Here is a 23,784-nt window from a genome sequence, read left to right as displayed (position 1 = left end):
GAAATGCCACCCCACACCATGACTGACCCACCCCAAACCAGTCATGCTGGAGCATGTTGCAGGCAGCAAAACATTCTCCACGGCGTCTCCAGACTGTTACATCTGTCACATGTGCTCAGTGTGAACCTGCTTTCATCTGTGAAGTGCACAGGGCACCAGTGGTGAATTTACCAACCTTGGTGTTCTCTGGCAAATGCCAAACGTCCTGCAAGGTGTTGGGCTGTAAGCACAACCCCCACCTGTGGACGTCGGACCCTCATACCACCCTCATGGAGTCGGTTTCTGACCGTATGAGCAGACACATGCACATTTGTGGCCTACTGGAGGTCATTTTGCAGGGCTCTGGCAGTGCTCCTCCTTGCACAAAGGTGGAGGTAGCGGTCCTGCTGCTTGGTTGTTGCCCCCCTACGGCCTCCTCTACGTCTCCTGATGTACTGGCCTGTCTCCTGGTAGCGCCTCCATGCTCTGGACACTATGCTGACAGACACAGCAAACCTTCTTGCCACATCTCGCATTGATGTGGCATCCTGAATAAGCTGCACTACCTGAGCCACTTGTGTGGGTTGTAGACTCCGTCTCATGCTACCACTAGAGTGAAAGCACCGCCAGCATTCAAAAGTGACCAAAACATCAGCCAGGAAGCATAGGAACTGAGAAGTGGTCTGTAGTCCCCACCTGCAGAACCACTCCTTTATTGGGGGTGTCTTGCTAAATGCCTACAATTTCCACCTGTTGTCTATTCCATTTGCACAACAGCATGTGAAATATATTGTCAATCAGTGTTGCTTCCTAAGTGGACAGTTTGATTTCACAGAAGTGTGATTGACTTGGAGTTACATTGTGAAGTTTAAGTGTTCCCTTTATTTTTTTTGAGCAGTGTATATATGAGGGATTTACAATCTTCCCAGCTCTGCAGATTCTGCTGTGAGGAAGCAGAGTCATTAGATAATTTATTTTGGTATTTTGGTATTGTCCATATGTAGCTCGTTTTTGGTCACAGGTCCAAGAATGGCTGAAGAATTGCAACATTTGCCTAAAACTAACGCTGCAAATAGCAATACTAGGTGATTTGAAAAGCCATAAATCAATCAATAATATAATCATTATTGTAAATTTAAAAAAAAATGTTTTTGCTAAAATCTGTAGAAGCTATGAGAATAGAAAGGTTCAATTCGTTTGTGAAGCATCACAGCACAGTCAAAAAATATATAGCAAATATAAATCCAAAATGGATGATGTTTAGAGATAGATGGGAGAGGCTGAATGGAGCTGAAGGGTGGGACTAATAGCAAGATAAAACATGAATGGAGCTGGAAGGGTCTTAAAATGTAGATAGGTTCAGAACTGAAATGGAGCTGACAGTTCCACATAGAAATCAAACTGGATGGACATCAGAAATAGAGGAAGGACTAAAAACAAACAAACCTATCTATTGTAAAATAGACTGCCTGTAAAATGTGTATAAATTGAAGGTAAAAGCCGAAGTGTTCATTAGTTTACTTCAATTGGGGGATCGGTGGTAGGGTTTTCGGAGAATAATAATAAAGGTATATTCTTTAAAAAGTATGTATGTCTATATAGGTATGTGTATGTATATGTGTGTATGTATGCATGCGTGCGTGTATGGATATATTTATCTACCAAAAATATATATATTTTTAAACTAATTGTTATATACCTAATAAATACTTGTGTGGGGGGAAAAAAGTTACAAGTGAAGGGACAAGGCATTGCTGTCCATCCTCTGACAGGTTCAGTTTTGTCAGCTGACTGGACAAATCAAGGGTATTCAATGGAAATCTGCCAGAAAAAGTCAGAGAAAGAAGAGATAAAGGCTGAGCTGTTTCTTGCAGTTGAAAACAAGCCCCCCCCCAGTCCCCAGCCATCTTCTCAATCCTCCCCCTCCTATTCCAGTCCCCTCCCCATAACTAACAGGCCTTATCCTAATCTCTTTACATAACGTCAGCCCATGACCTCAGCCAAGGAGACAGGTAGTGTCAGTCCGACTGGCCTCCCCTCCCCACAGGTCAACACACACATGTAGACACTTCACTCAGCCTCCCCGGTGCAATTGTTATATACCCAACAAATAGACACTTCACCCAGCCTCCCCGGTGCAAAAAGTTACACATAAATGTAGACACTTTAACCACTGTGTACATGGCTTTACTCTTGCTCAACTTTTACAAAACAAATCCTAAAAGGCCTGCAGAAGAAGAGCCTTATCGCCTGTTATAACATGAGTGTGGGAAGAGAAGAGGGGTGCTTTGATCTATCAGGGAAAGGAGGGGGAGGAGGATCTGCTCAATAACATGTGAAGCCCCAGCCATCTACTCAATCCTCCCTCCTGACTTCCTTTATTCCTTTTTGTATAATATGCTTCTATAACTGGCCTTATCTATAACTATTATTTGTGTGTGCTGTGACGTCGTCATCCTCCATCTTTGTGCTCTTTCCCATCCCCTCTCTCTTACTTTCTCCTCTTTCACTCCAGTCCATCATTTCCATTTTTTGTGAAAGGGAGGGGCTGCTTGCTCTGTCACAGATACAGAGGGAAAAATACAGCTAATACAGACAGAAGGGATACAGTGACGTGGACTTTTTCCCCCGGTGCACAGATCAACACACACATAAATGTAGACAAACACTGCTTTGGTTCATCTGGCCGCCTGGCTATGGTCCACTTTTCAGAAAGGCTTCAAAGGAAAAATTCAAATTAATTTCACAGTCTAGTGGCCAGACACAGCCTCACGTCTAACACCCTTTTAACACCTAACAGAAGAAAAGGAGTCTCCCTGCTCCTCTCTGATCATGTTGTATGTAACAGGGGCCCCACCATAGAGAGCTTCAATACTGTCTGGCTACGTCGAAGGGGGGGGTAAAGGACTTGGGGGCTCTTATGGAGTCTTATGGACTCAAGCTGCACCTCATGTAGCCTTAAGAGTTCTGTCCAAAGGGACAAGCCAAATTAAATAAAGTTACACACTGAGCTCTCCTTGCAATGGATTTATTTGACCATGGTTTGGGCTGTAGTGCCTTCAAACAGACCAGCCCATCCCAGGATGTGTATTACCTTCGAGGCTCGGCGACGGCCGGGGCATTCAGCGTGCTGGCACACCACCCAGTCCTCCTCCTGAATGGGCTTCTCATCTGGAACACAGCAGAGGAAAGACCATAAGAAAAACACACCTCCACATACAGTTGAAGTCGGAAGTTTACATACACTTAGGTTGGAGTCATTAAAACTCGTTTTTCAGCCAAGCCACAAATATCTTGTTAACAAACTATAGTTTTGGCAAGTCGGTTAGGACATCTACACTATGCATGACAAAAGTAATTTTTCCAACAATTGTTTATAGACAGATTATTTCACTGTATCACAATTCCAGTGGGTCAGAAGTTTACATACACTAAGTTGACTGTGCATTTAAACAGCTTGGAAAATTCCAGAAAATTATGTCATGGCTTTAGAAGCTTCTGATTGCCTCAAATTATGTCAATTAGCCTATTGGAGGTGTACCTGTGGATGTATTTCAAGGCCTATCTTCAAACTCAGTGCTGACATCATGGGAAAATCAAAAGAAATCAGCCAAGACCTCTGAAAAAAATTGTAGGTCTCCACAAGTCTGATTCATCCTAGGGAGCAATTTCCAAACACCTGAAGGTACCACGTTCATCTGTGCAAACAATAGTATGAAAGTATAAACACCATGGGACCACGCAGCCGTCATACCGCTCAGGAAGAAGACGTGTTCCGTCTCCTAGAGATGAACGCACATGTGTGAAAAGTGCAAATCAAAGTTTATATGTCACGTGCGCCGAAAACAACAGGTATAGTAGACATTAAAGTGAAATGCTTACTTACAGGCTCTAACCAATGGTGCGAAAAAGAAGGTGTTTGTTTGTGTAGGTAAGTAAAGAAATAAAACAGTAAAAAGACATCTGAAAAAAATGCAAATAGTCCAGGTATCCATTTGGTTAGATGTTCAGGAGTCTTATGGCTTGGGGGTAAAAAATGTTGAGAAGCCTTTTTATCCTAGACTTGGCACTCCGGTACCGCTTGCCATGCGGTAGTAGAGAGAACAGTCTATGGCTGGGGTCTTTGACAATTTTTAAGGCCTTCCTCTGACACCGCCTGATGTAGAGGTCCTGGATGGCAGGCAGCTTTGCCCCAGTGATGTACTGGGCCGTACGCACTACCCTCTGTAGTGCCTTGCGGTCTCAGGCCGAGCAATTGCAGTTCCAGGCAGTGATGCAACCGGTCAGGATGCTCTCGATGTTGCAGCTGTAGAACCTTTTGAGGATCTCAGGACCCATGCCAAATCTTTTTAGTTTCCTGAGGGGGAATAGGCTTTGTCGTGCCCTCTTCACGACTGTCTTGGTGTGTTTGGACCAATCTAGTTTGTTGTTGATGTGGACACCAAGGAATTTGAAGCTCTTAACCTGCTCCACTACAGCCCCGTCGATGAGAATGGGAACGTGCTAGGTGCTCCTTTTCCTGTAGTCCACAATCATCTCCTTAGTCTTGGTTACGTTGAGTGATAGGTTGTTATTCTGGCACCACCCGGCCAGGTCTCTGACCTCCTCCCTATAGGCTGTCTCGTTGTTGTCGGCGATCAGGCATACCACTGTTGTGTCGTCAGCAAACTTAATGAGGGTGTTGGAGTTGTGCCTGGCCATGCAGTTGTGGGTGAACAGGGAGTACAGAAAGGGACTGAGCACACACCCCTGGAGAGCTCCAGTGTTGAGGATCAGCGTGGCAGATGTGGTACTACCTACCCTCACCACCTGGGGGTGGCCTGTCAGGAAGTCCAGGAGCCAGTTGCAGAGGGAGGTGTTTAGTCCCAGGATCCTTAGCTTGGTGATGAGCTTTGAGGGTACTATGGTGTTGAATGCTGAGCTGTAGTCAATGAACAGCATTCTCACATAGGTGTTTATTTTGTCCAGGTGGGAAAGGGCAGTGTGGAGTGCAATAGAGATTGCATCATCTGTGGATCTGTTTGGGCAGTATGCAAATTGGAGTGGGTCTAGGGTTTCTGGGATAATGGTGTTGATGTGAGCCATTACCAGCCTTTCAAAGCACTTCATGGCTACGGACGTGAGTGCTACGGGTCTGTAGTCATTTAGGCAGGTTGCCTTCGTGTTCTTGGGCACATTGACTATGGTGACTCAAATCAGGGACACCTGCCAGTTGGTCAGCACATGCCCAGAGCACACGTCCTGGTAATCCGTCTGGCCCCACAGCCTTGTGTATGTTGACCTGTTTAAAGGTCTTACTCACGTTGGCTACAGAGAGCGTGATCACAGTCGTCTGTAACAGCTGATGCTCTCATGCATGCCTCAGTGTTGCTTGCCTTGAAATCAATCCCAGAACAACAGCAAAGGACCTTGTGAAGATGGAGGAAACAGGTAAAAAGTATCTATATCCACAGTAAAACGAGTCCTATATTGACATAACCTGAAAGGCCACTCAGCAAGGAAGAAGCCACTGCTCCAAAACCGCCATAAAAAAAGCCAGACAACGTTTGCAACTGCACTTGGGGACAAAGATGGTACTTTTTGGACAAAATGTCATCTGGTCTGATGAAACAAAAATAGAACGGTTTGGCCATAATGACCATCTTTATGTTTGGAGGGAAAATGGGGAGGCTTGCAAGCCAAAGAACACCATCCCAACCATGAAGCACGGGGGTGGCAGCATCATGTTGTGTGGGTGATTTGCTGCAGGAGGGACTGGTGCACTTCACAAAATATATGGCATCATGAGGTAGGCAAATTATGTGTATATATTGAAGCAACATCTCAAGACATCAGTCAGAAAGTTAAAGCTTGGTCGCAAATGGGTCTTTTCAAATGGACAATGACCCCAAGCATACTTCCAATGTTGTGGCCATCACAAAGCCCTGACGGGTGGAACGGGCAGACCTGAAAAAGCATGCGCGAGCAAGGAGGCCTACAAAACCTGACTCAGTTACACCAGCTCTGTCAGGAGGAATGGGCCAAAATTCACCCAACGTATTGTGGGAAGCTTGTGTAAGGCTACCCGAAACATTTGACCCAAGTTAAATTTAAAAGAAATGCTACCAAATACTAATTGAGTGTATGTAAACTTCTGACCCACTGGGAATGTGGTGAAAGAAATAAAAGTGTAAATAAATCCTTCTCTCTACTATTATTCTCTATTAATCTGACATTTTACATTCTTAAAATAAAAGTGGTGATCCTAAAGGACCTAAGACATTTTTTTTTACCAGGATTAAATGTCAGGAATTGTGAAAAACTGAGTTTAAATGTATTTGGCTATGGTGTATGTAAACTTCCGACTACAACTGTAGGTCAAACACACAGACACGCAAACTAAGTAAATGTGTCAAAACATATCGTAAACCATATCACTAAAATAGTGTGGCAGTAGCAGGAACAGCTGCATTTAGTTGGCAAAACCTGGTGCTTTTTACATTAAATTATGGGGGAAAATGCAAGCAACGACAAGTGGCTAATTTCTCTAAAAGGGGAAAAAACATCACCAAATCCACTGAGAATACATTACATGATATGAATGAACAAAACTCCAAGCAGCAGCTTCATACTACTTGTCAACCATAGAGAACTGATACTGTATACAGGCCATTGGGGTGGGCTTTATTTGGATTCCTTAAATCATTGTTATGAAGAGATTGGCTGAATTTCAGTAGTTCAATGCATCCCTTGTATCCACCTTCTGGCTATTGGGATAAAATCCATAGTGCGGTCTCAAAATGTATATGGCAAGGTAAATGAGCCCAGACGTAGGAGGACTACCCATACCAAACTTTAAATTGCATTTCCAGGCACTAGCATTTTGCCACATCCTAAATTGGTTCAGACATGATTCTGCTGACCTCTGGCTGAGTATAGAGAGAAATATGGTGCCTCCTATTGCCCTGGAAGAGTTGGTCTTCAATGATATCATTTAAACAACGTAAACTACGCATCGGTCCTATTATTTCTCACAATTTCTAATTTGGCGCAATATTTTAAAACGATACAACTGGGAATCAAAATGGCATACCCATTCTCCACAATTCCTTGCAATCTGGAAGGCATCCTTTTTGCATCTCTTTCCCCCCATCCCCCCAAATGTGGAGTCTGTACCCTTGCCAATATCATGGACAGTAATGGTGAGAACATTCCAAGATTTGAAAAGACACATTATCAGGCAACTTCTCCAATGATGGAATTGATCAATTATCCCAAAAGGACTGGTTTCTATATCACATTCCTTCATATGATGTGGGAGTGCCCTGCAGTTAAATGCTTCTGGGAAAAAGTCAAAATAAATTTTGAAGTGCATGAATTTAAATATTCAGTTATTTGCATTGTCATGATGTTGCCCTCTTTGGATACAGCAAGCCCCATCCCCCTCTCCCTGTCTCCTACACCCAGGCTGCTATGGTCAGAGAGAGGTAAATTCCTGGAGGAGCTAATCTCCTCATGGCCAAAGTATAGAGAGAGTGAATTTTCATAGAGAACAAATTCATTTCTTCCACCTCACAGAACTTAAGGTCCGAACAACATTTATGTTCTGGAGAAAGTAGAAAAGATCTGTGAAGAATCCAGCTATGAACTGGTCCGTTTGGTACAATTTTGTGAAACTCATGGGAAACAATACGGCCACATTACCATAACGCTGTTTATATAATAACCTCAGATATAAGGCTTACATCTAATTGTTGTATAAGATAAATGAGTGAGGATGACACTTTGTGAAATTGTGTCGTGATTTTTGACTGTTTAATGAAGGAAACTCCAATTCCGTTAGGAGTTTAACTAAATCAGAGCATGAGCACAGTTATGGTCGGGCATCCTGGGACAGGCCCTTTTCTGCTCTCCCGAATAAAACCCCCACTTTGAGAATTTCTCAACTGACCATGTTGCTCTCAATTATGAGAGGACAAAGGTTGCAGACCAGCTTACCTCGATAACGAGAGGGCCAAGGTTTGAGACCAGACTGCGGAATAATTTAACCAACCTACGTGGTTAAACTCTTAGACTATTGATACCGACAGAATAAGAACAAGTCTTTGATATTAATTACTAGTCTGCAGCTAGGAATTTGGTATCATTGAATGTGAAGACAGACAACCGCCGAAACATGATCCATAACGACATTAATGAATGTTACTCTGAACTATCCATTCTAACCACGACAGAGAGGGCGGACAAACTCTCCAACAGAAACAAACTCTTCAACAGAGACCCCAACGACACACAGAGCGTAAATATATATATTGACTGCAATTTTTCCTTAATGAGTGAGCGTTCATGTGCAGGAGTTTAGCATTTCAATTGTTATAATTATCAACTGTGTGTTGTCTTCTCAGTCAACCCCCACTTCCCTTTTGTACACCAAGCCCGCGATGCCGGTTTAGCCCACTAGGGCACATTCCCCTATAATTTCTTGTAAACATATTTACTTTGTTTGTTTGTGTGGGCACTTCTGTGATTGTTAAGTTAGTTAATAAATAAATGATTTAAGACAACTGATGTATGGATGACTCATAGTGAAGACTGGGTTCGTGCAGATAACCAACAATTTACGACGTTTGGAATGAGACTAACGTGAGGTAAAGAAGAATTCATTAATCAGAAGACTATTGATCAGGTATGAAAATATCTGAAAAGTTCTATTAGGAACATTTAAACTTTGTAATCTGAATATTTTCCTTGGTGCCCTGACTTCCTAGTTATTTACAGTTATTTGATTAATCAGTTTATCAGCTTAATAATAATCTTTGATAAAAATTAAGTCTTCAGTTAATGATAGTAAAGACACGACAGCATCTATCTACTATGTCACTTAACGATGATAGCTCCTTGAATATCTCAGACTTACCACTGGCAGACAGCACTGCCGCATAAAAAGATGTTGGCTCTTAGATGGCAATCATCTCACCACTACACTTACTATTAGAAGTTCTAACAGAATTTGACAGTGGGAATGAATACTGCTAGTCAAGGAACAATTGAGGCTTATACAAATATACTTGACTCTAGAAAATAATCTAAGCTAAAGCCCAAAACATTCAAACAATATATATATATATATATATATATATATATAAATAAATATAAAACATATCTTATTTTATTTCTTTGCTTTCAGGCCCACAGGGAAGGGACAGCATGGGGGGGGGGGGGTGTTCTCCCATGAAGGCGGGGGGGTTCAAAAGTTTGGGGTCACTTAGAAATGTCCTGGTTTTTGAAAGTAAAGCACATTTTTTGTCCATTAATATAACATTAAATTTATCAGAAATGCAGTGTAGAAATAGCTAATCTTTCTACCCAGGTGGCCTAGTGGGTAGAGTGTTGGAGATAAAACCGAAAGGTTGCAATATCAAATCCCCGAGCTGACAAGGTATAAATCTGTCGTTCTTCCCCTGAACAGGGCAGTTAAGTTGTTCCTGTTCACTGTTCCTTGGCCGTCAATGAAAATAAGAATTTGTTCTTAACTGACTTTAAACATTGAAATAATAAAATAAAACATTTTGTAAATGACTATTGTAGCTCAAAATGGATGCTTTTTAATGGTTATCTACATAGGCGTACAGAGGTCCATTATCAGCAACCATCACTCGCTCCTGTGTTCCCATGGCACGTTGTGTTAACTAATTCAAGTTTATCATTTTAAAAGGCCAATTGAAAACCCTTTTGAAATTATGTTAGCACAATTGAAAACTGTTGTGCTGATTAAAGAAGCAATAAAACTGAACTTCTTTAGACTACTTGAGTATCTGGAGCGTCAGCATTTGTGGGTTCGATTACAGGCTCAAAATGGCCAGAAACAAAGACCTTTTTTTCTGAAACTCGTCAGTCTATTCTTGTTCTCTGAGAAATGAAGCCAATTACATGCGAAAAATTGCCAAGAAACTGAAGATCTCGTACAATGCTGTGTAGTACTCCCTTCACAGAACAGTGCCAACTGCTTCTAACCAGAATAGAAAGAGCAGTGGGAGGCCGGTGCACAGCTGAGCAAGAGGACAAGTACATTTGAGTGTCTAGTTTGAGAAACAGACGCCTCAAGTCCTCAACTGGCAGCTTCATTAAATAGTACCCGCAAAACAGCAGTCTCAACGTCAACAGTGAAGAGGCGACTCTTGGATGCTGGCCTTCTTGCTTTTCTTTCAAAAACAAGGAAATGTCTAAGTGATCCCAACCTTTTGAATGGTAGTGTATGTCATTTTGATTATTATTACCAGTTTGATTTGAACACCCCAAAAAATGTCCAAATTGGATGTTGGGTACTATATTTATTAGATATTATACAATTTATTAGATAATATACTATAAATTGAAATGGCCAATATGGGTGGAATCAATTTGCTACATTTCTAAGAGTTCAAATTGTCTTTGATTAAAATAATGTTGCTGGAATGCTTTTCTTTTCCGTTTCTAACTACAGAAAACATTTCAGAACTATGGCGCTCTTCAGGGGCACTTTGCTTAAAACTGCACCTGTCCAGTCCTACAGCAACAATGCTTTGGAAATTTCAGAGTGCACTGCAGAACCGTCAGCTTCTGGATCTCTGACTCAGCACCCTCGCTCACCTTTGATGTTCATGTCTGTCCTTCATATAGCTAGATATCTCTATCTGTATAACATACCCTTTCTATGGTACCGTCTTATATCCTCTGTCTTCCCTTTAATCTCTCAAGCTCACACTGTCTGCTCTGACCCCCTCACTACATTTCTCCTTTTCCCTTTCTCTCTCTGCGATGAACAGGAATTTCAGAACTCAGCACTGCTGATTAAGCAAAAACATTTACAAACATGCACACATGCATGCATACTCACGTGATAGCAGACAATGAGTTGATGTACACTAAGAGAAACAACAGGTTCAGTTTGCACAGCCTTTTTCTTTGCTCTCTCTACAGGGAGGTGCAGCCAGGGCCTACAGTATAATTAGACATTTAAGTGACAATGCCAGAGATGCCGGTGTTTGGAGGATATAGTTTGCAGTCTTTCCAGCTTCAGTTTGAAGTGATTGTGTTAGCTGTGTTGTTGGCTAGCACCTCTGAACAACAGTGTCCTGACAATTGAGCAAATGTTCTATGCCAGGCGAAATCGCGCCACATTAGCTCACTGTTATGGTTGTATTCAAATAGTCACTAGAAAACAACTTAACTTCTTATTGCTGGGGGCAGTATTGAGTAGCTTGGATGAATAAGGTGCCCAGAGTTAACTGCCTGCTACTCAGGCCCAGAAGCTAAGATATGCATATTATTAGTAGATTTGAGTAGAAAACACTGAAGTTTCTAAAACTGTGGTCTGATACTCTTCCATTTCAATATTATCGCTTGCACAGTGCTCCTTGGGATGTTGAAAGCTTGGGAAATCTTTCTGTATCCAAATCCGGCTTTAAACTTCTTCACAACAGTATCTCGGACCTGTCTGGTGTGTTCCTTGTTCTTCATGATGCTCTCTGCGCTTTTAACGGAGACTATCACAGTGCAGGTGCATTTATACGGCGACTTGATTACACACAGGTGGATTGTATTTATCATTAGTCATTTAGGTCAACATTGGATCATTCAGAGATCCTCACTTAACTTCTGGAGAGAGTTTGCTGCACTGAAAGTAAAAGGGGCTGAATAATTTTGCACGCTCAATTTTTCAGTTTTTGATTTGTTAAAAAAGTTTTAAATATCCAATAAATCTCGTTCCACTTCATGATTGTGTCCCACTTGTTGTTGATTCTTCACAAAAAAATACAGTTTTATATCTTTATGTTTGAAGCCTGAAATGTGGCAAAAGGTCGCAAAGTTCAAGGGGGCCGAATACTTTCGCAAGGCACTGTATATATTTTTAAACCTGCATATTTAGTTAATATTGCCTGCTAACATTAATTCCTAGGGAAATTAACTAGGGCAATTGTGTCACTGCTCTTGCAACAGATTCAGGGTATATGCAGCAGTTTGGGCCGCCTGGCTCGTTGCGAACTGTGTGAAGACTATTTCTTCCTAACAAAAGACAGCCAACTTCACCAAACGGGGTATGATTTAACAAAAGCACATTTGCGAAAAAAGCACAATCGTTGCACGACAGTACCTAACCATAAACATCAATGCCTTAAAGTCAATACACAGAAGTATATATTTTTAAACCTACATATTTAGCTAAAAGAAATCCAGGTTAGCAGGGAATATTAACCAGGTGAAATTGTGTCACTTCTCTTGCGTTCATTGCACGCAGAGTCTGGGTAAATGCAACAGTTTGGGCCGCCTGTCTCGTTGCAAACTAATTTGCTAGAATTAGAATTATGCTAGAATTCACATAACATTGAAGGTTGTACAATGTAACAGCAATATTTAGACTTAGGGATGCCACCCATTAGATAAATACAGAACAGTTCCATATTTCACTGAAATAATAAACGTTTTGTTCTCGAAATGATAGTTTCCGGATTTGACCATATTAATGACCAAAGGCTCGTATTTCTGTGTGTTATGATGTTATAATTAAGTCTATGATTTGATATTTGATAGAGCAGTCTGACTGAGCGATGGTAGGCAGCAGCAGGCTCGTACACATTCAAACAGCACTTTCGTGCGTTTTGCCAGCAGCTCTTCGCAATGCTTCAAGCCTATCAACTCCTGAGATTAGGCTGGTGTAACCGATGCGAAATGGCTAGCCAGTTAGCGGGGTGTGCGCTAATAGCGTTTCAATCGGTGACTTGGACTTGGAGTAGTTGTTCCCCTTGCTCTGCAAGGGCCGTGGCTTTTGTGGAGCGATGGGTGACGATGCTTCAAGGGTGGCTGTTGTCGATGTGTTCCTGGTTCAAGCCCAGGTAGGGGCAAGGAGAAGGACGGAAACTATACTGTTAATACTAAAGTGCCTATAAGAACATCCAATAGTCAAAGGTATATGAAATACAAATGGTAGAGAGAAAGTGCTATAATTCCTATAATAACAACCTAGAACTTCTTACCTGGGAATATTGAAAACTCATGTTAAAATAAATCACCAGCTTTCATATGTTCTCATGTTCTGAGCAAGGAACTTAAATGTTAGCTTTCTTACATGGCACATATTGCACTTTTACTTTCTCCTTCAACACTTTGTTTTTGCATTATTTAAACCAAATTGAACATGTTTCATTTTTTATTTGAGGCTAAATTGATTTTATTGATGTATTATATTAAGTTAAAATAAGTGTTCATTCAGTATTGTTGTAATTGTCATTATTACAAATGAAAAATATAAGTATATATATATTTTTAAATAAATATTTTTTTAACATCGGCCGTTTAAAAATCGGTATCGGCTTTTTTTTGTTCCTCCAATAATCAGTATCGGCATTGAAAAATCATATTCCGTCGACCTCTAATATGGATCATGTCTGGTATCTTTTATTTCAGCTCATGAAACATGGGACCAACACTTTACATGTTGCATTTATATATGACCTAACATACAATTCGGACCATGAGTTTGAAATGAGAAATCCCAACAACAACTGTATAAAGCCACCCACGGCCTCCCTTGTTCAGAGGAATTTGTCATTGAAGTTGTTAGGTTTATGTCCCATCTTACATCCATATATTACCAGGTTCTGACAACTAGATGGTGGTGTTCCTGCTATGAGTTATCCCCCCCCCCCAATGTTAAAGGGATAGTTAACCCAAATTAAAAAATGACATTGGTTTCCTTACCCTGTAAGCGGTCATGTCCAAATCATCCTTAAGTATCTAAAACTTGATTAAGTAACATACATTGATTCATACAGATTATCTGGATATGAAGTGTGAAAATGCTAATATAGGTACTTGCATTAGATTTGTGCCATAAATGCTAAAAACTAGCACATGAATCAGTGGCCAGAAAAACAAAAACAAATACTTCAGTTGACATTATACCTTTTCGATATGTAAACCAATATGTCATTTGGGTGAACTTTCCCTTTAATATTGAGAGGGTGGGGGGGAGCACCATCTAGTGGTCGGAACATGGTAATATCAGGATGGGATACAAACTTCAATGACAAATGTTTCTGAACAGGGGGAAATCACCACATTCACTGAGAATACATGACATAGCACTAAGAAACAATACTCTGAGCCACAGCTCCATAGTACCTGCCAGACAGAGAACTGATACTGTATACTCGCTGACGGGGTGTCCGTGGGTTGCTTTTGACCATGATGTTGGATGCCTCAAGTCTTACTCACTGTTAGAGAAAAAAGTTTGGTACAAATCCAATGTTAGGTACTATATTTTTTTTGTTTCCTGGAAGACAAAAGATTGATGGCAGATGGAAGAGTTGGCCAGCGAACAAGGTGTTTCCAAGGCCTGGGGTTGGTGGAGTTCTGCTGCATGTTTCAGAAGCTGACATTATTCAGCGCTGGCAGGACCTGCAGAACTGCCGCCCTAGCCTGGTTCCAGATCTGTTTGTGCAGTCTAGCCACCCCCATTGTTACGGATAGTGTTGTTAAAACACAAGGCTGTGATGAGGGAGGGAAATGTGACTACAGTGAATGAGTTAATTCGCAGCGCACAACGAGTTGGGCATCTCCGGCGCGGCCCACGCTTGGATTGCGTCCTGACAGGTGGCGTGGCGAGAATCTGTCTCCTCACCACGCGCTCTCACCACTGGTGTCCCCCAGGGCTCTGTTCTAGGCCCTCTCCTATTCTCGCTATACACCAAGTCACTTGGCTCTGTCATAACCTCACATGGTCTCTCCTATCATTGCTATGCAGACGACACACAATTAATCTTCTCCTTTCCCCCTTCTGATGACCAGGTGGCGAATCGCATCTCTGCATGTCTGGCAGACATATCAGTGTGGATGACGGATCACCACCTCAAGCTGAACCTCGGCAAGACGGAGCTGCTCTTCCTCCCGGGGAAGGACTGCCCGTTCTATGATTTACATTTACATTTACATTTAAGTCATTTAGCAGACGCTCTTATCCAGAGCGACTTACAAATTGGTGCATTCACCTTATGACATCCAGTGGGACAGTCACTTAACAATAGTGCATCCAAAACTTAGGGGGGGTGGGGTGAGAGGGATTACTTAACCTATCCTAGGTATTCCTTAAAGAGGTGGGGTTTCAGGTGTCTCCGGAAGGTGGTGATTGACTCCGCTGTCCTGGCGTCGTGAGGGAGTTTGTTCCACCATTGGGGGGCCAGGGCAGCGAACAGTTTTGACTGGGCTGAGCGGGAGCTGTACTTCCTCAGTGGTAGGGAGGCGAGCAGGCCAGAGGTGGATGAACGCAGTGCCCTTGTTTGGGTGTAGGGCCTGATCAGAGCCTGGAGGTACTGAGGTGCCGTTCCCCTCACAGCTCCGTAGGCAAGCACCATGGTCTTGTAGCGGATGCGAGCTTCAACTGGAAGCCAGTGGAGAGAACGGAGGAGCGGGGTGACAACGGTTGACAACTCCAATTTGTCCTCCTCCCAGAGCGCTAAGAACCTTGGCGTGATCCTGGACAACACCCTGTCGTTCTCAACTAACATCAAGGCGGTGGCCCGTTCCTGTAGGTTCATGCTCTACAACATCCACAGAGTACGACCCTGCCTCACACAGGTCCTAATCCAGGCACTTGTCATCTCCCGTCTGGATTACTGCAACTCGCTGTTGGCTGGGCTCCCTGCCTGTGCCATTAAACCCCTACAACTCATCCAGAACGCCGCAGCCCGTCTGGTGTTCAACCTTCCCAAGTTCTCTCACGTCACCCCGCTCCTCCGCTCTCTCCACTGGCTTCCAGTTGAAGCTCGCATCCGCTACAAGACCATGGTGCTTGCCTACGGAGCTGTGAGGGGAACGGCACCTCAGTACCTCCAGGCTCTGATCAGGCCCTACACCCAAACAAGGGCACTGCGTTCATCCACCTCTGGCCTGCTTGTCTCCCTACCACTGAGGAAGTACAGTTCCCGCTCAGCCCAGTCAAAAATGTTCGCTGCTCTGGCCCCCCAATGGTGGAACAAACTCCCTCACGACGCCAGGACAGTGGAGTCAATCACCACCTTCCGGAGACACCTGAAACCCCACCTCTTTAAGGAATACCTAGGATAGGATAAGTAATCCTTCTCACCCCCCCCCTTTAAGATTTAGATGCACTATTGTAAAGTGACTGTTCCACTGGATGTCATAAGGTGAATGCACCAATTTGTAAGTCGCTCTGGATAAGAGCGTCTGCTAAATTTCTTAAATGTAAATGTAAATTTAAATTAAACCCTGGTACTCTCATAGCCTGGTCCCAGATCAGTTTGTGCTTTCCAATTCCTGAGCTCATTGTTATGCCAAACAGTAGGAGTAGGCAAGACAGCACAAACAGATCTGGGACCGGGCTAGTACACTTCAGCACACAGCTGAAATGGTGGCATGAACTGAGAGGGGCCTCGTTGTTCCAGTACAAAAAAAAAATGACAGACCAGCGGTTATTAACATAACAGATAAAAAGTGGCAGTCAGTGGGTATTGAACAAAGCCATCCTGTTCATGTTGTTTGGCGCGCACACACACACACACCATTACACCAATCAAAACATGGCCAGCAGCGCACAACAAGTGGAATGTATTCAGAACAGTAGAGGGCTGGATGGTGGATCACTCGCTTATAACCATATTGAAGAGGATTCATTACATAGGAGTGTAAGTGCACCCACGTATTACACTTATAACCATATTGAAGATAATATGTGGGGATCATTCATTACGTAGCAGAAGGTTTGAGGGCCTTAATGTCTGACTGAGCAACATCATAAAGCAATAGGTAATTTCAGTTGATTATATAATGTGATCTGATCACGTGTCAGGGCATTTTCTTTAGGAGCTATGGGATAAAATGGCACAGAGAGAGAGGGTGGAAAGGTATGTTCCAAGTCCCCCAGCCCTATACCTCCTGCCCCACTCTTAGAAAAAGAGAGCTACCTAAACCATAAATAGTGTGTAGAAACCTTTTTGGATCCAGGTAGAATAGTCCGCTAGCCCCAAGCAACCCTATCCCCCAGCAGAGTGGAGAATTCTTTTCAGGAGCAGTTCAGTTGAGGCTGAATTACAGGGACTGGGTGGGGATGAAAGACTTGTCCTTCTGTTCCCTCTGTAGCAGTCAGACATTCCATTTCTCATTCTCGAACACGGAGGTCTACTCTGACCTGCAGACACCTGAAGCTGCCCAGCGACTCAGGCAGACCTCCAAGACACTGCTGGCCTGGCAGGATTGTATAAGAGCATTCCAACCCAATGTTATTACTTCCCGTTCACTAATGGCATAGAGGGCACCAGATGGTGGAAAGCAGAAAGCCTGTGCTGCTTCAAGCTTCAAAAAGTAGAAGCACTTCTAGGCCTATATTATGCACTCCCACCTTCAGTGGTAAATATTTTCTCTTCACAGCAGCAGCTGTTCCCATCCCGGTCTCAGCTCCTCCCATTTGAGGTGCTCTCTATGTCATGTCGAGTGCTTTTCACGGACTGAACAGAAGTGTGAATGGGAAAAAAAAGATTCCATGATGGTGCTGAAATGCTGAGACCAAGATCACAGATGTATGTGAACCATGCGGCAGCGCATTGCCATCTGCTCGCAGAGAAACTGGCTACATTTCATTATTCAAGTCTATCTGTAACCAGGTTCCCATCGAACCATTTCATGCACATGAATTAGCCCACATGGGAAAACAAGTTTTTTCCGGTTCCGGTTGGAGCGAGTGGTCGCATCTGCACGTCGCTCCAACGGGTAGTATAACTTTTTCATTATATTTCATTATATCACAACGGTTTGATTTGTCTTATCTTAGCAATTTCTTCTCAGCTAGCTACATAGCCGTCTTTGTATCAAAGATAATTGCGTAATTATCGTATTTCGCCGTCCTAACGTAGTCTTCACTAGCCAGCTAGCTAACGTCCACTGATTAGCTGCACTGAGAAACTATTACTATTACACTCAACTGATTAGTTTAGTGTTAGCTACCTACATAGCTGTCTTTGCTGTCTTCGTATCATCGTATCATCGTATCCAAGATAATTGTGTTGTTTAGGTTTAGAGTGTGTAGTCTTAGAGTGATTATCTTAATTTACCGAGGTTAGCTAGCCAGCTATTTGTCGTCCTTAACGTAGGTGACTCTGCTAGCTAGCCAACAGCTAGCCAACGCTAGCCAACGTCTTCTGTATAGAACTCAACTACCCGGTCGCATTCACAGGTTGTATCACTTTTTCACTTCATTTCATTACAGTACAACGGTTTGATTTGTTTGATCGTAGGCTACTTAGCTAGCTACATAGCCGTCTTTGTATCAAAGATAATTGTGTAGTCTAGAGCGATTTTCTAGGTTCGCTAGCCATCTATTGTCGTTCTTTTAATGCAACGTAACGTAAACAACACTGCTAGCTAGCCTGCTAGCCCCGAATAGCAACACTGCAGAAACTATTACACTCAACGGAACGACTTGATTAGTGTAGTGTCAACAACGCACCCACTGCCAGCTGGCCTACTTCAGCAGTACTGTATCATTTTAATCATTTTAGTCAATAAGATTCTTGCTATGTAGCTTAACTTTCTGAACATTCGAGACGTGTAGTCCACTTGTCATTCCAATCTCCTTTGCATTAGCGTAGCCTCTTCTGTAGCCTGTCAACTATGTGTCTGTTTATCCCTGTTCTCTCCTCTCTGCACAGACCATACAAACGCTCCACACGGCGTGGCCGCGGCCACCCTACTCTGGTGGTCCCAGCGCGCACGACCCACGTGGAGTTCCAGGTCTCCGGTAGCCTCTGGAACTGCCAATCTGCGGTCAACAAGGCAGAGTTCATCTCAGCCTATGCCTCCCTCCAGTCCCTCGACTTCTTGGCACTGACGGAAACATGGATCACCACAGACAACACTGCTACTCCTACTGCTCTCTCTTCGTCCGCCCACGTGTTCTCGCACACCCCGAGAGCGTCTGGTCAGCGGGGTGGTGGCACCGGGATCCTCATCTCTCCCAAGTGGTCATTCTCTCTTTCTCCCCTTACCCATCTGTCTATCGCCTCCTTTGAATTCCATGCTGTCACAGTTACTAGCCCTTTCAAGCTTAACATCCTTATCATTTATCGCCCTCCAGGTTCCTCGGAGAGTTCATCAATGAGCTTGATGCCTTGATAAGCTCCTTTCCTGAGGACGGCTCACCTCTCACAGTTCTGGGCGACTTTAACCTCCCCACGTCTACCTTTGACTCTTTCCTCTCTGCCTCCTTCTTTCCACTCCTCTCCTCTTTTGACCTCACCCTCTCACCTTCCCCCCTACTCACAAGGCAGGCAATACGCTCGACCTCATCTTTACTAGATGCTGTTCTTCCACTAACCTCACTGCAACTCCCTCCAAGTCTCCGACCACTGCCTTGTATCCTTTTCCCTCTCGCTCTCATCCAACACCTCCCACACTGCCCCTACTCGGATGGTATCGCGCCGTCCCAACCTTCGCTCTCTCTCCCCGCTACTCTCTCCTCTTCCATCCTATCATCTCTTCCCTCCGCTCAAACCTTCTCCCACCTATCTCCTGATTCTGCCTCCTCAACCCTCCTCTCCTCCCTTTCTGCATCCTTTGACTCTCTATGTACCCTATCCTCCAGGCCGGCTCGGTCCTCCCCTCCCGCCCCGTGGCTCGACGACTCATTGCGAGCTCACAGAACAGGGCTCCGGGCAGCCGAGCGGAAATGGAGGAAAACTCGCCTCCCTGCGGACCTGGCATCCTTTCACTCCCTCCCTCTCTACATTTTCCTCCTCTGTCTCTGCTGCTAAAGCCACTTTCTACCACGCTAAATTCCAAGCATCTGCCTCTAACCCTAGGAAGCTCTTTGCCACCTTCTCCTCCCTCCTGAATCCTCCGCCCCCCCCCCCTCCTCCCTCTCTGCAGATGACTTCGTCAACCATTTTGAAAAGAAGGTCGACGACATCCGATCCTCGTTTGCTAAGTCAAACGACACCGCTGGTTCTGCTCACACTGCCCTACCCTGTGCTCTGACCTCTTTCTCCCTCTCTCTCCAGATGAAATCTCGTCTTGTGACGGCCGGCCGCCCAACAACCTGCCCGCTTGACCCTATCCCCTCCTCTCTTCTCCAGACCATTTCCGGAGACCTTCTCCCTTACCTCACCTCGCTCATCAACTCATCCCTGACCGTTGGCTACGTCCCTTCCGTCTTCAAGAGAGCGAGAGTTGCACCCCTTCTGAAAAAACCTACACTCGATCCCTCCGATGTCAACAATTACAGACCAGTATCCCTTCTTTCTTTTCTCTCCAAAACTCTTGAACGTGCCGTCCTTGGCCAGCTCTCCCGCTATCTCTCTCTGAATGACCTTCTTGATCCAAATCAGTCAGGTTTCAAGACTAGTCATTCAACTGAGACTGCTCTCCTCTGTATCACGGAGGCGCTCCGCACTGCTAAAGCTAACTCTCTCTCCTCTGCTCTCATCCTTCTAGATCTATCAGCTGCCTTCGATACTGTGAACCATCAGATCCTCCTCTCCACCCTCTCCGAGTTGGGCATCTTCGGCGCGGCCCACGCTTGGATTGCGTCCTACCTGACAGGTCGCTCCTACCAGGTGGCGTGGCGAGAATCTGTCTCCTCACCACGCGCTCTCACCACTGGTGTCCCCCAGGGCTCTGTTCTTGGCCCTCTCCTATTCTCGCTATACACCAAGTCACTTGGCTCTGTCATAACCTCACATGGTCTCTCTTATCATTGCTATGCAGATGACACACAATTAATCTTCTCCTTTCCCCTTCTGATGACCAGGCGGCGAATCGCATCTCTGCATGTCTGGCAGACATATCAGTGTGGATGACGGATCACCACCTCAAGCTGAACCTCGGCAAGACGGAGCTGCTCTTCCTCCCGGGAAGGACTGCCCCTTCCATGATCTCGCCATCACGGTCGACAACTCCATTGTGTCCTCCTCCCAGAGCGCCAAGAACCTTGGCGTGATCCTGGACAACACCCTGTCGTTCTCTACTAACATCAAGGCGGTGGCCCGTTCCTGTAGGTTCATGCTCTACAACATCCGCAGAGTACGACCCTGCCTCACACAGGAAGCGGCGCAGGTCCTAATCCAGGCACTTGTCATCTCCCGTCTGGATTACTGCAACTCGCTGTTGGCTGGGCTCCCTGCCTGTGCCATTAAACCCCTTCAACTCATCCAGAACGCCGCAGCCCGTCTGGTGTTCAACCTTCCCAAGTTCTCTCACGTCACCCCGCTCCTCCGTTCTCTCCACTGGCTTCCAGTTGAAGCTCGCATCCGCTACAAGACCATGGTGCTTGCCTACGGAGCTGTGAGGGGAACGGCACCTCAGTACCTCCAGGCTCTGATCAGGCCCTACACCCAAACAAGGGCACTGCGTTCATCCACCTCTGGCCTGCTCGCCTCCCTACCACTGAGGAAGTACAGCTCCCGCTCAGCCCAGTCAAAACTGTTCGCTGCCCTGGCCCCCCAATGGTGGAACAAACTCCCTCACGACGCCAGGACAGCGGAGTCAATCACCACCTTCCGGAGACACCTGAAACCCCACCTCTTTAAGGAATACCTAGGATAGGTTAAGTAATCCCTCTCACCCCACCCCCCCCCTAAGTTTTAGATGCACTATTGTTAAGTGACTGTCCCACTGGATGTCATAAGGTGAATGCACCAATTTGTAAGTCGCTCTGGATAAGAGCGTCTGCTAAATGACTTAAATGTAAATGTAAATGTAAGTCAAGACAGGGCTGATGGAAACAGGAAATGTCAGTACAATTTCTTAATTGTCAATAGACAATTCGGGCGTGGTGGGATCTTTGTGTCTAAAATTAATTATGCTGTAAACGCCTTTATGCTCAACAATTGAAATACTGCATCTTAGTAAAGTTGGAGTTACGCGATATGTTGTGTGGTCCTCCCACTACGACTCAGGAAAGAATTCAGTTCATTAGGCTACAGAATAAATCATTTATGATGAACTTCACAGGATAGAGATAGTGCACAGTGATGAGCTTGATGCTTTCCAATAAATATCTAGGATCTTATTCTGGTGACAAAATGAGCGATCCTGAGCTGCCGTTGGACAAGTCAAAATAATCTTGCTTTATCCATAATAATCTCATCATGTAGGCTCCTTCTCTCACTGTATCTGCGAGATGTTTGCTAGAGTACGCGTGCCAAGAACAGAGTAGGTACCGTTGCTATAATTGAAGTCGGAAGTTTACATACACTTTGGTTGGAGTCATTAAAACTCATGTTTCAACCACTCCACAAATATTTTATTAACAAACTATAGTTTTGGCAAGTCACTCAGGAATCTACTTTGTGCATGACACAAGTATTTTTTCATGGCTTTAGAAGCTTTTGATAGGTACACAAATGTCAATTAGCCTATGGTTGTATTTCAAGGCCGACCTTCAAACTCAGTGCCTCTACACTAGACATCATGGGAAAATCAAAAGAAAATCAGCCAAGACCTCAGAAAAAAAAAATTGTAGACATCCACAAGTCTGGTTCATCCTTGGGAGCAATTTCCAAACGCCTGAACGTACCACGTTCATCTGTACAAACGATAGTACACAAGTATAAACACCATGGGACCACGCAGTCGTCATACTGCTCAGGAAGGAGACGCGTTCTGTCTCCAAGAGATGAACGTAATTTGGTGCCAAAAATGCAAATCAATCCCAGAACAACAGCAATGGACCTTGCGAAAATGCTGGAGGAAAAGGGTAAAAAAAATATCTATATCCACAATAAAATGAGTCCTATATCGACATAACCTGAAAGGCCGCTCAGCAAGGAAGAAGCCACTGCTCAAAAACCATCATTTAAAAAAAGCCAGACTACAGTTTGCAACTGCATATGGGGACAAAGATGTTTTTGGAGAAATGTCCTCTGGTCTGATGAAACAAAAATAGAACTGTGGCCATAATGACCATCGTTGTGTTTGGAGGAAAAAGGAGGCAGCTTACAAGCCGAAGAACACCATCCCACCCGTGAAGCACGGGGTTGGCAGCATCATGTTGTGGGGGTGATTTGCTGCAGGAGGGACTGGTGCACTTCAAAATAGATGGCATCATGAGGAAGGAAAGTTGTGTGGATATACTAAAGCAACATCTCAAGACATCAGTCATGAAGTTAAAGCTTGGTCACAAATGGGTCTTCCAAATGGACATTGACACCAAGCATACATCCTAAGTTGTGGCAAAATGGCTTAAGGACAAAGTCAAGTTATTGGAGTGGCCATCACAAAGCCCTGACCTCAATCCTATTGAAAGTGTATGGACAGAACTGAAAAAGCGTGTGCGAGCAAGGAGGCCTACAAACCTGACTCAGTTACACCAGCTCTGTCAGGATGATTGGGCCAAAATTCACCCAACTTATTGTGGGACGTTTCAGACTGAAACATTTGACCCAAGTTAAACAATTGAAAGGCAATGCTACCAAATACTAATTGAGTGTAATGTAAACTTCTGACCCACTGGAAATGTGATGAATGTATAAGCAGAAATAAAGCACTCTACTATTATTCTGACATTTCACATTATTAAAATAAAGTGGTGATCCTAACTGAATTTTTACTAGGATTAAATGTCAGGAATTGTGAAAAGCTGAGTTTAAATGTATCTGGCTAAGGTGTGTAAACTTCCGACTTCAACTGTATATAACGACAACAGTTTTTGTAACAAAACCATATGTAGAGTTAAATGCGATTCAAACCGATTTAGTTGAACTGCAAAAGTTATTTTTACGTTATCATCACACACAGCCTTTTATCTGCAACAATTCCGTTGGGAAAATGTGCATATTGTTT

The 23,784-nt window shown here is 44.1% G+C and overlaps 1 protein-coding gene across 2 annotated transcripts in view; it reads right to left on the bottom strand.

Moving 5' to 3' along the window:
- LOC124032195 (pleckstrin homology domain-containing family G member 5-like) overlaps window positions 1–23,784 on the bottom strand; it is a 116,409-nt gene that overhangs the window by 66,538 nt on the left and 26,087 nt on the right. For both annotated transcript variants that reach the window (XM_046344402.1, XM_046344401.1), the window contains exon 2: window positions 3,074–3,150. In XM_046344402.1, the coding sequence (XP_046200358.1) occupies window positions 3,074–3,150 (77 nt within the window). The remainder of the gene's footprint in view (window positions 1–3,073; window positions 3,151–23,784) is intronic.

Source organism: Oncorhynchus gorbuscha, linkage group LG03, assembly GCF_021184085.1.
Source record: "Oncorhynchus gorbuscha isolate QuinsamMale2020 ecotype Even-year linkage group LG03, OgorEven_v1.0, whole genome shotgun sequence".
NCBI classification, from domain to species: Eukaryota; Metazoa; Chordata; class Actinopteri; order Salmoniformes; family Salmonidae; genus Oncorhynchus; species Oncorhynchus gorbuscha.
This window is presented reverse-complemented; position numbering and strand designations above follow the sequence as displayed.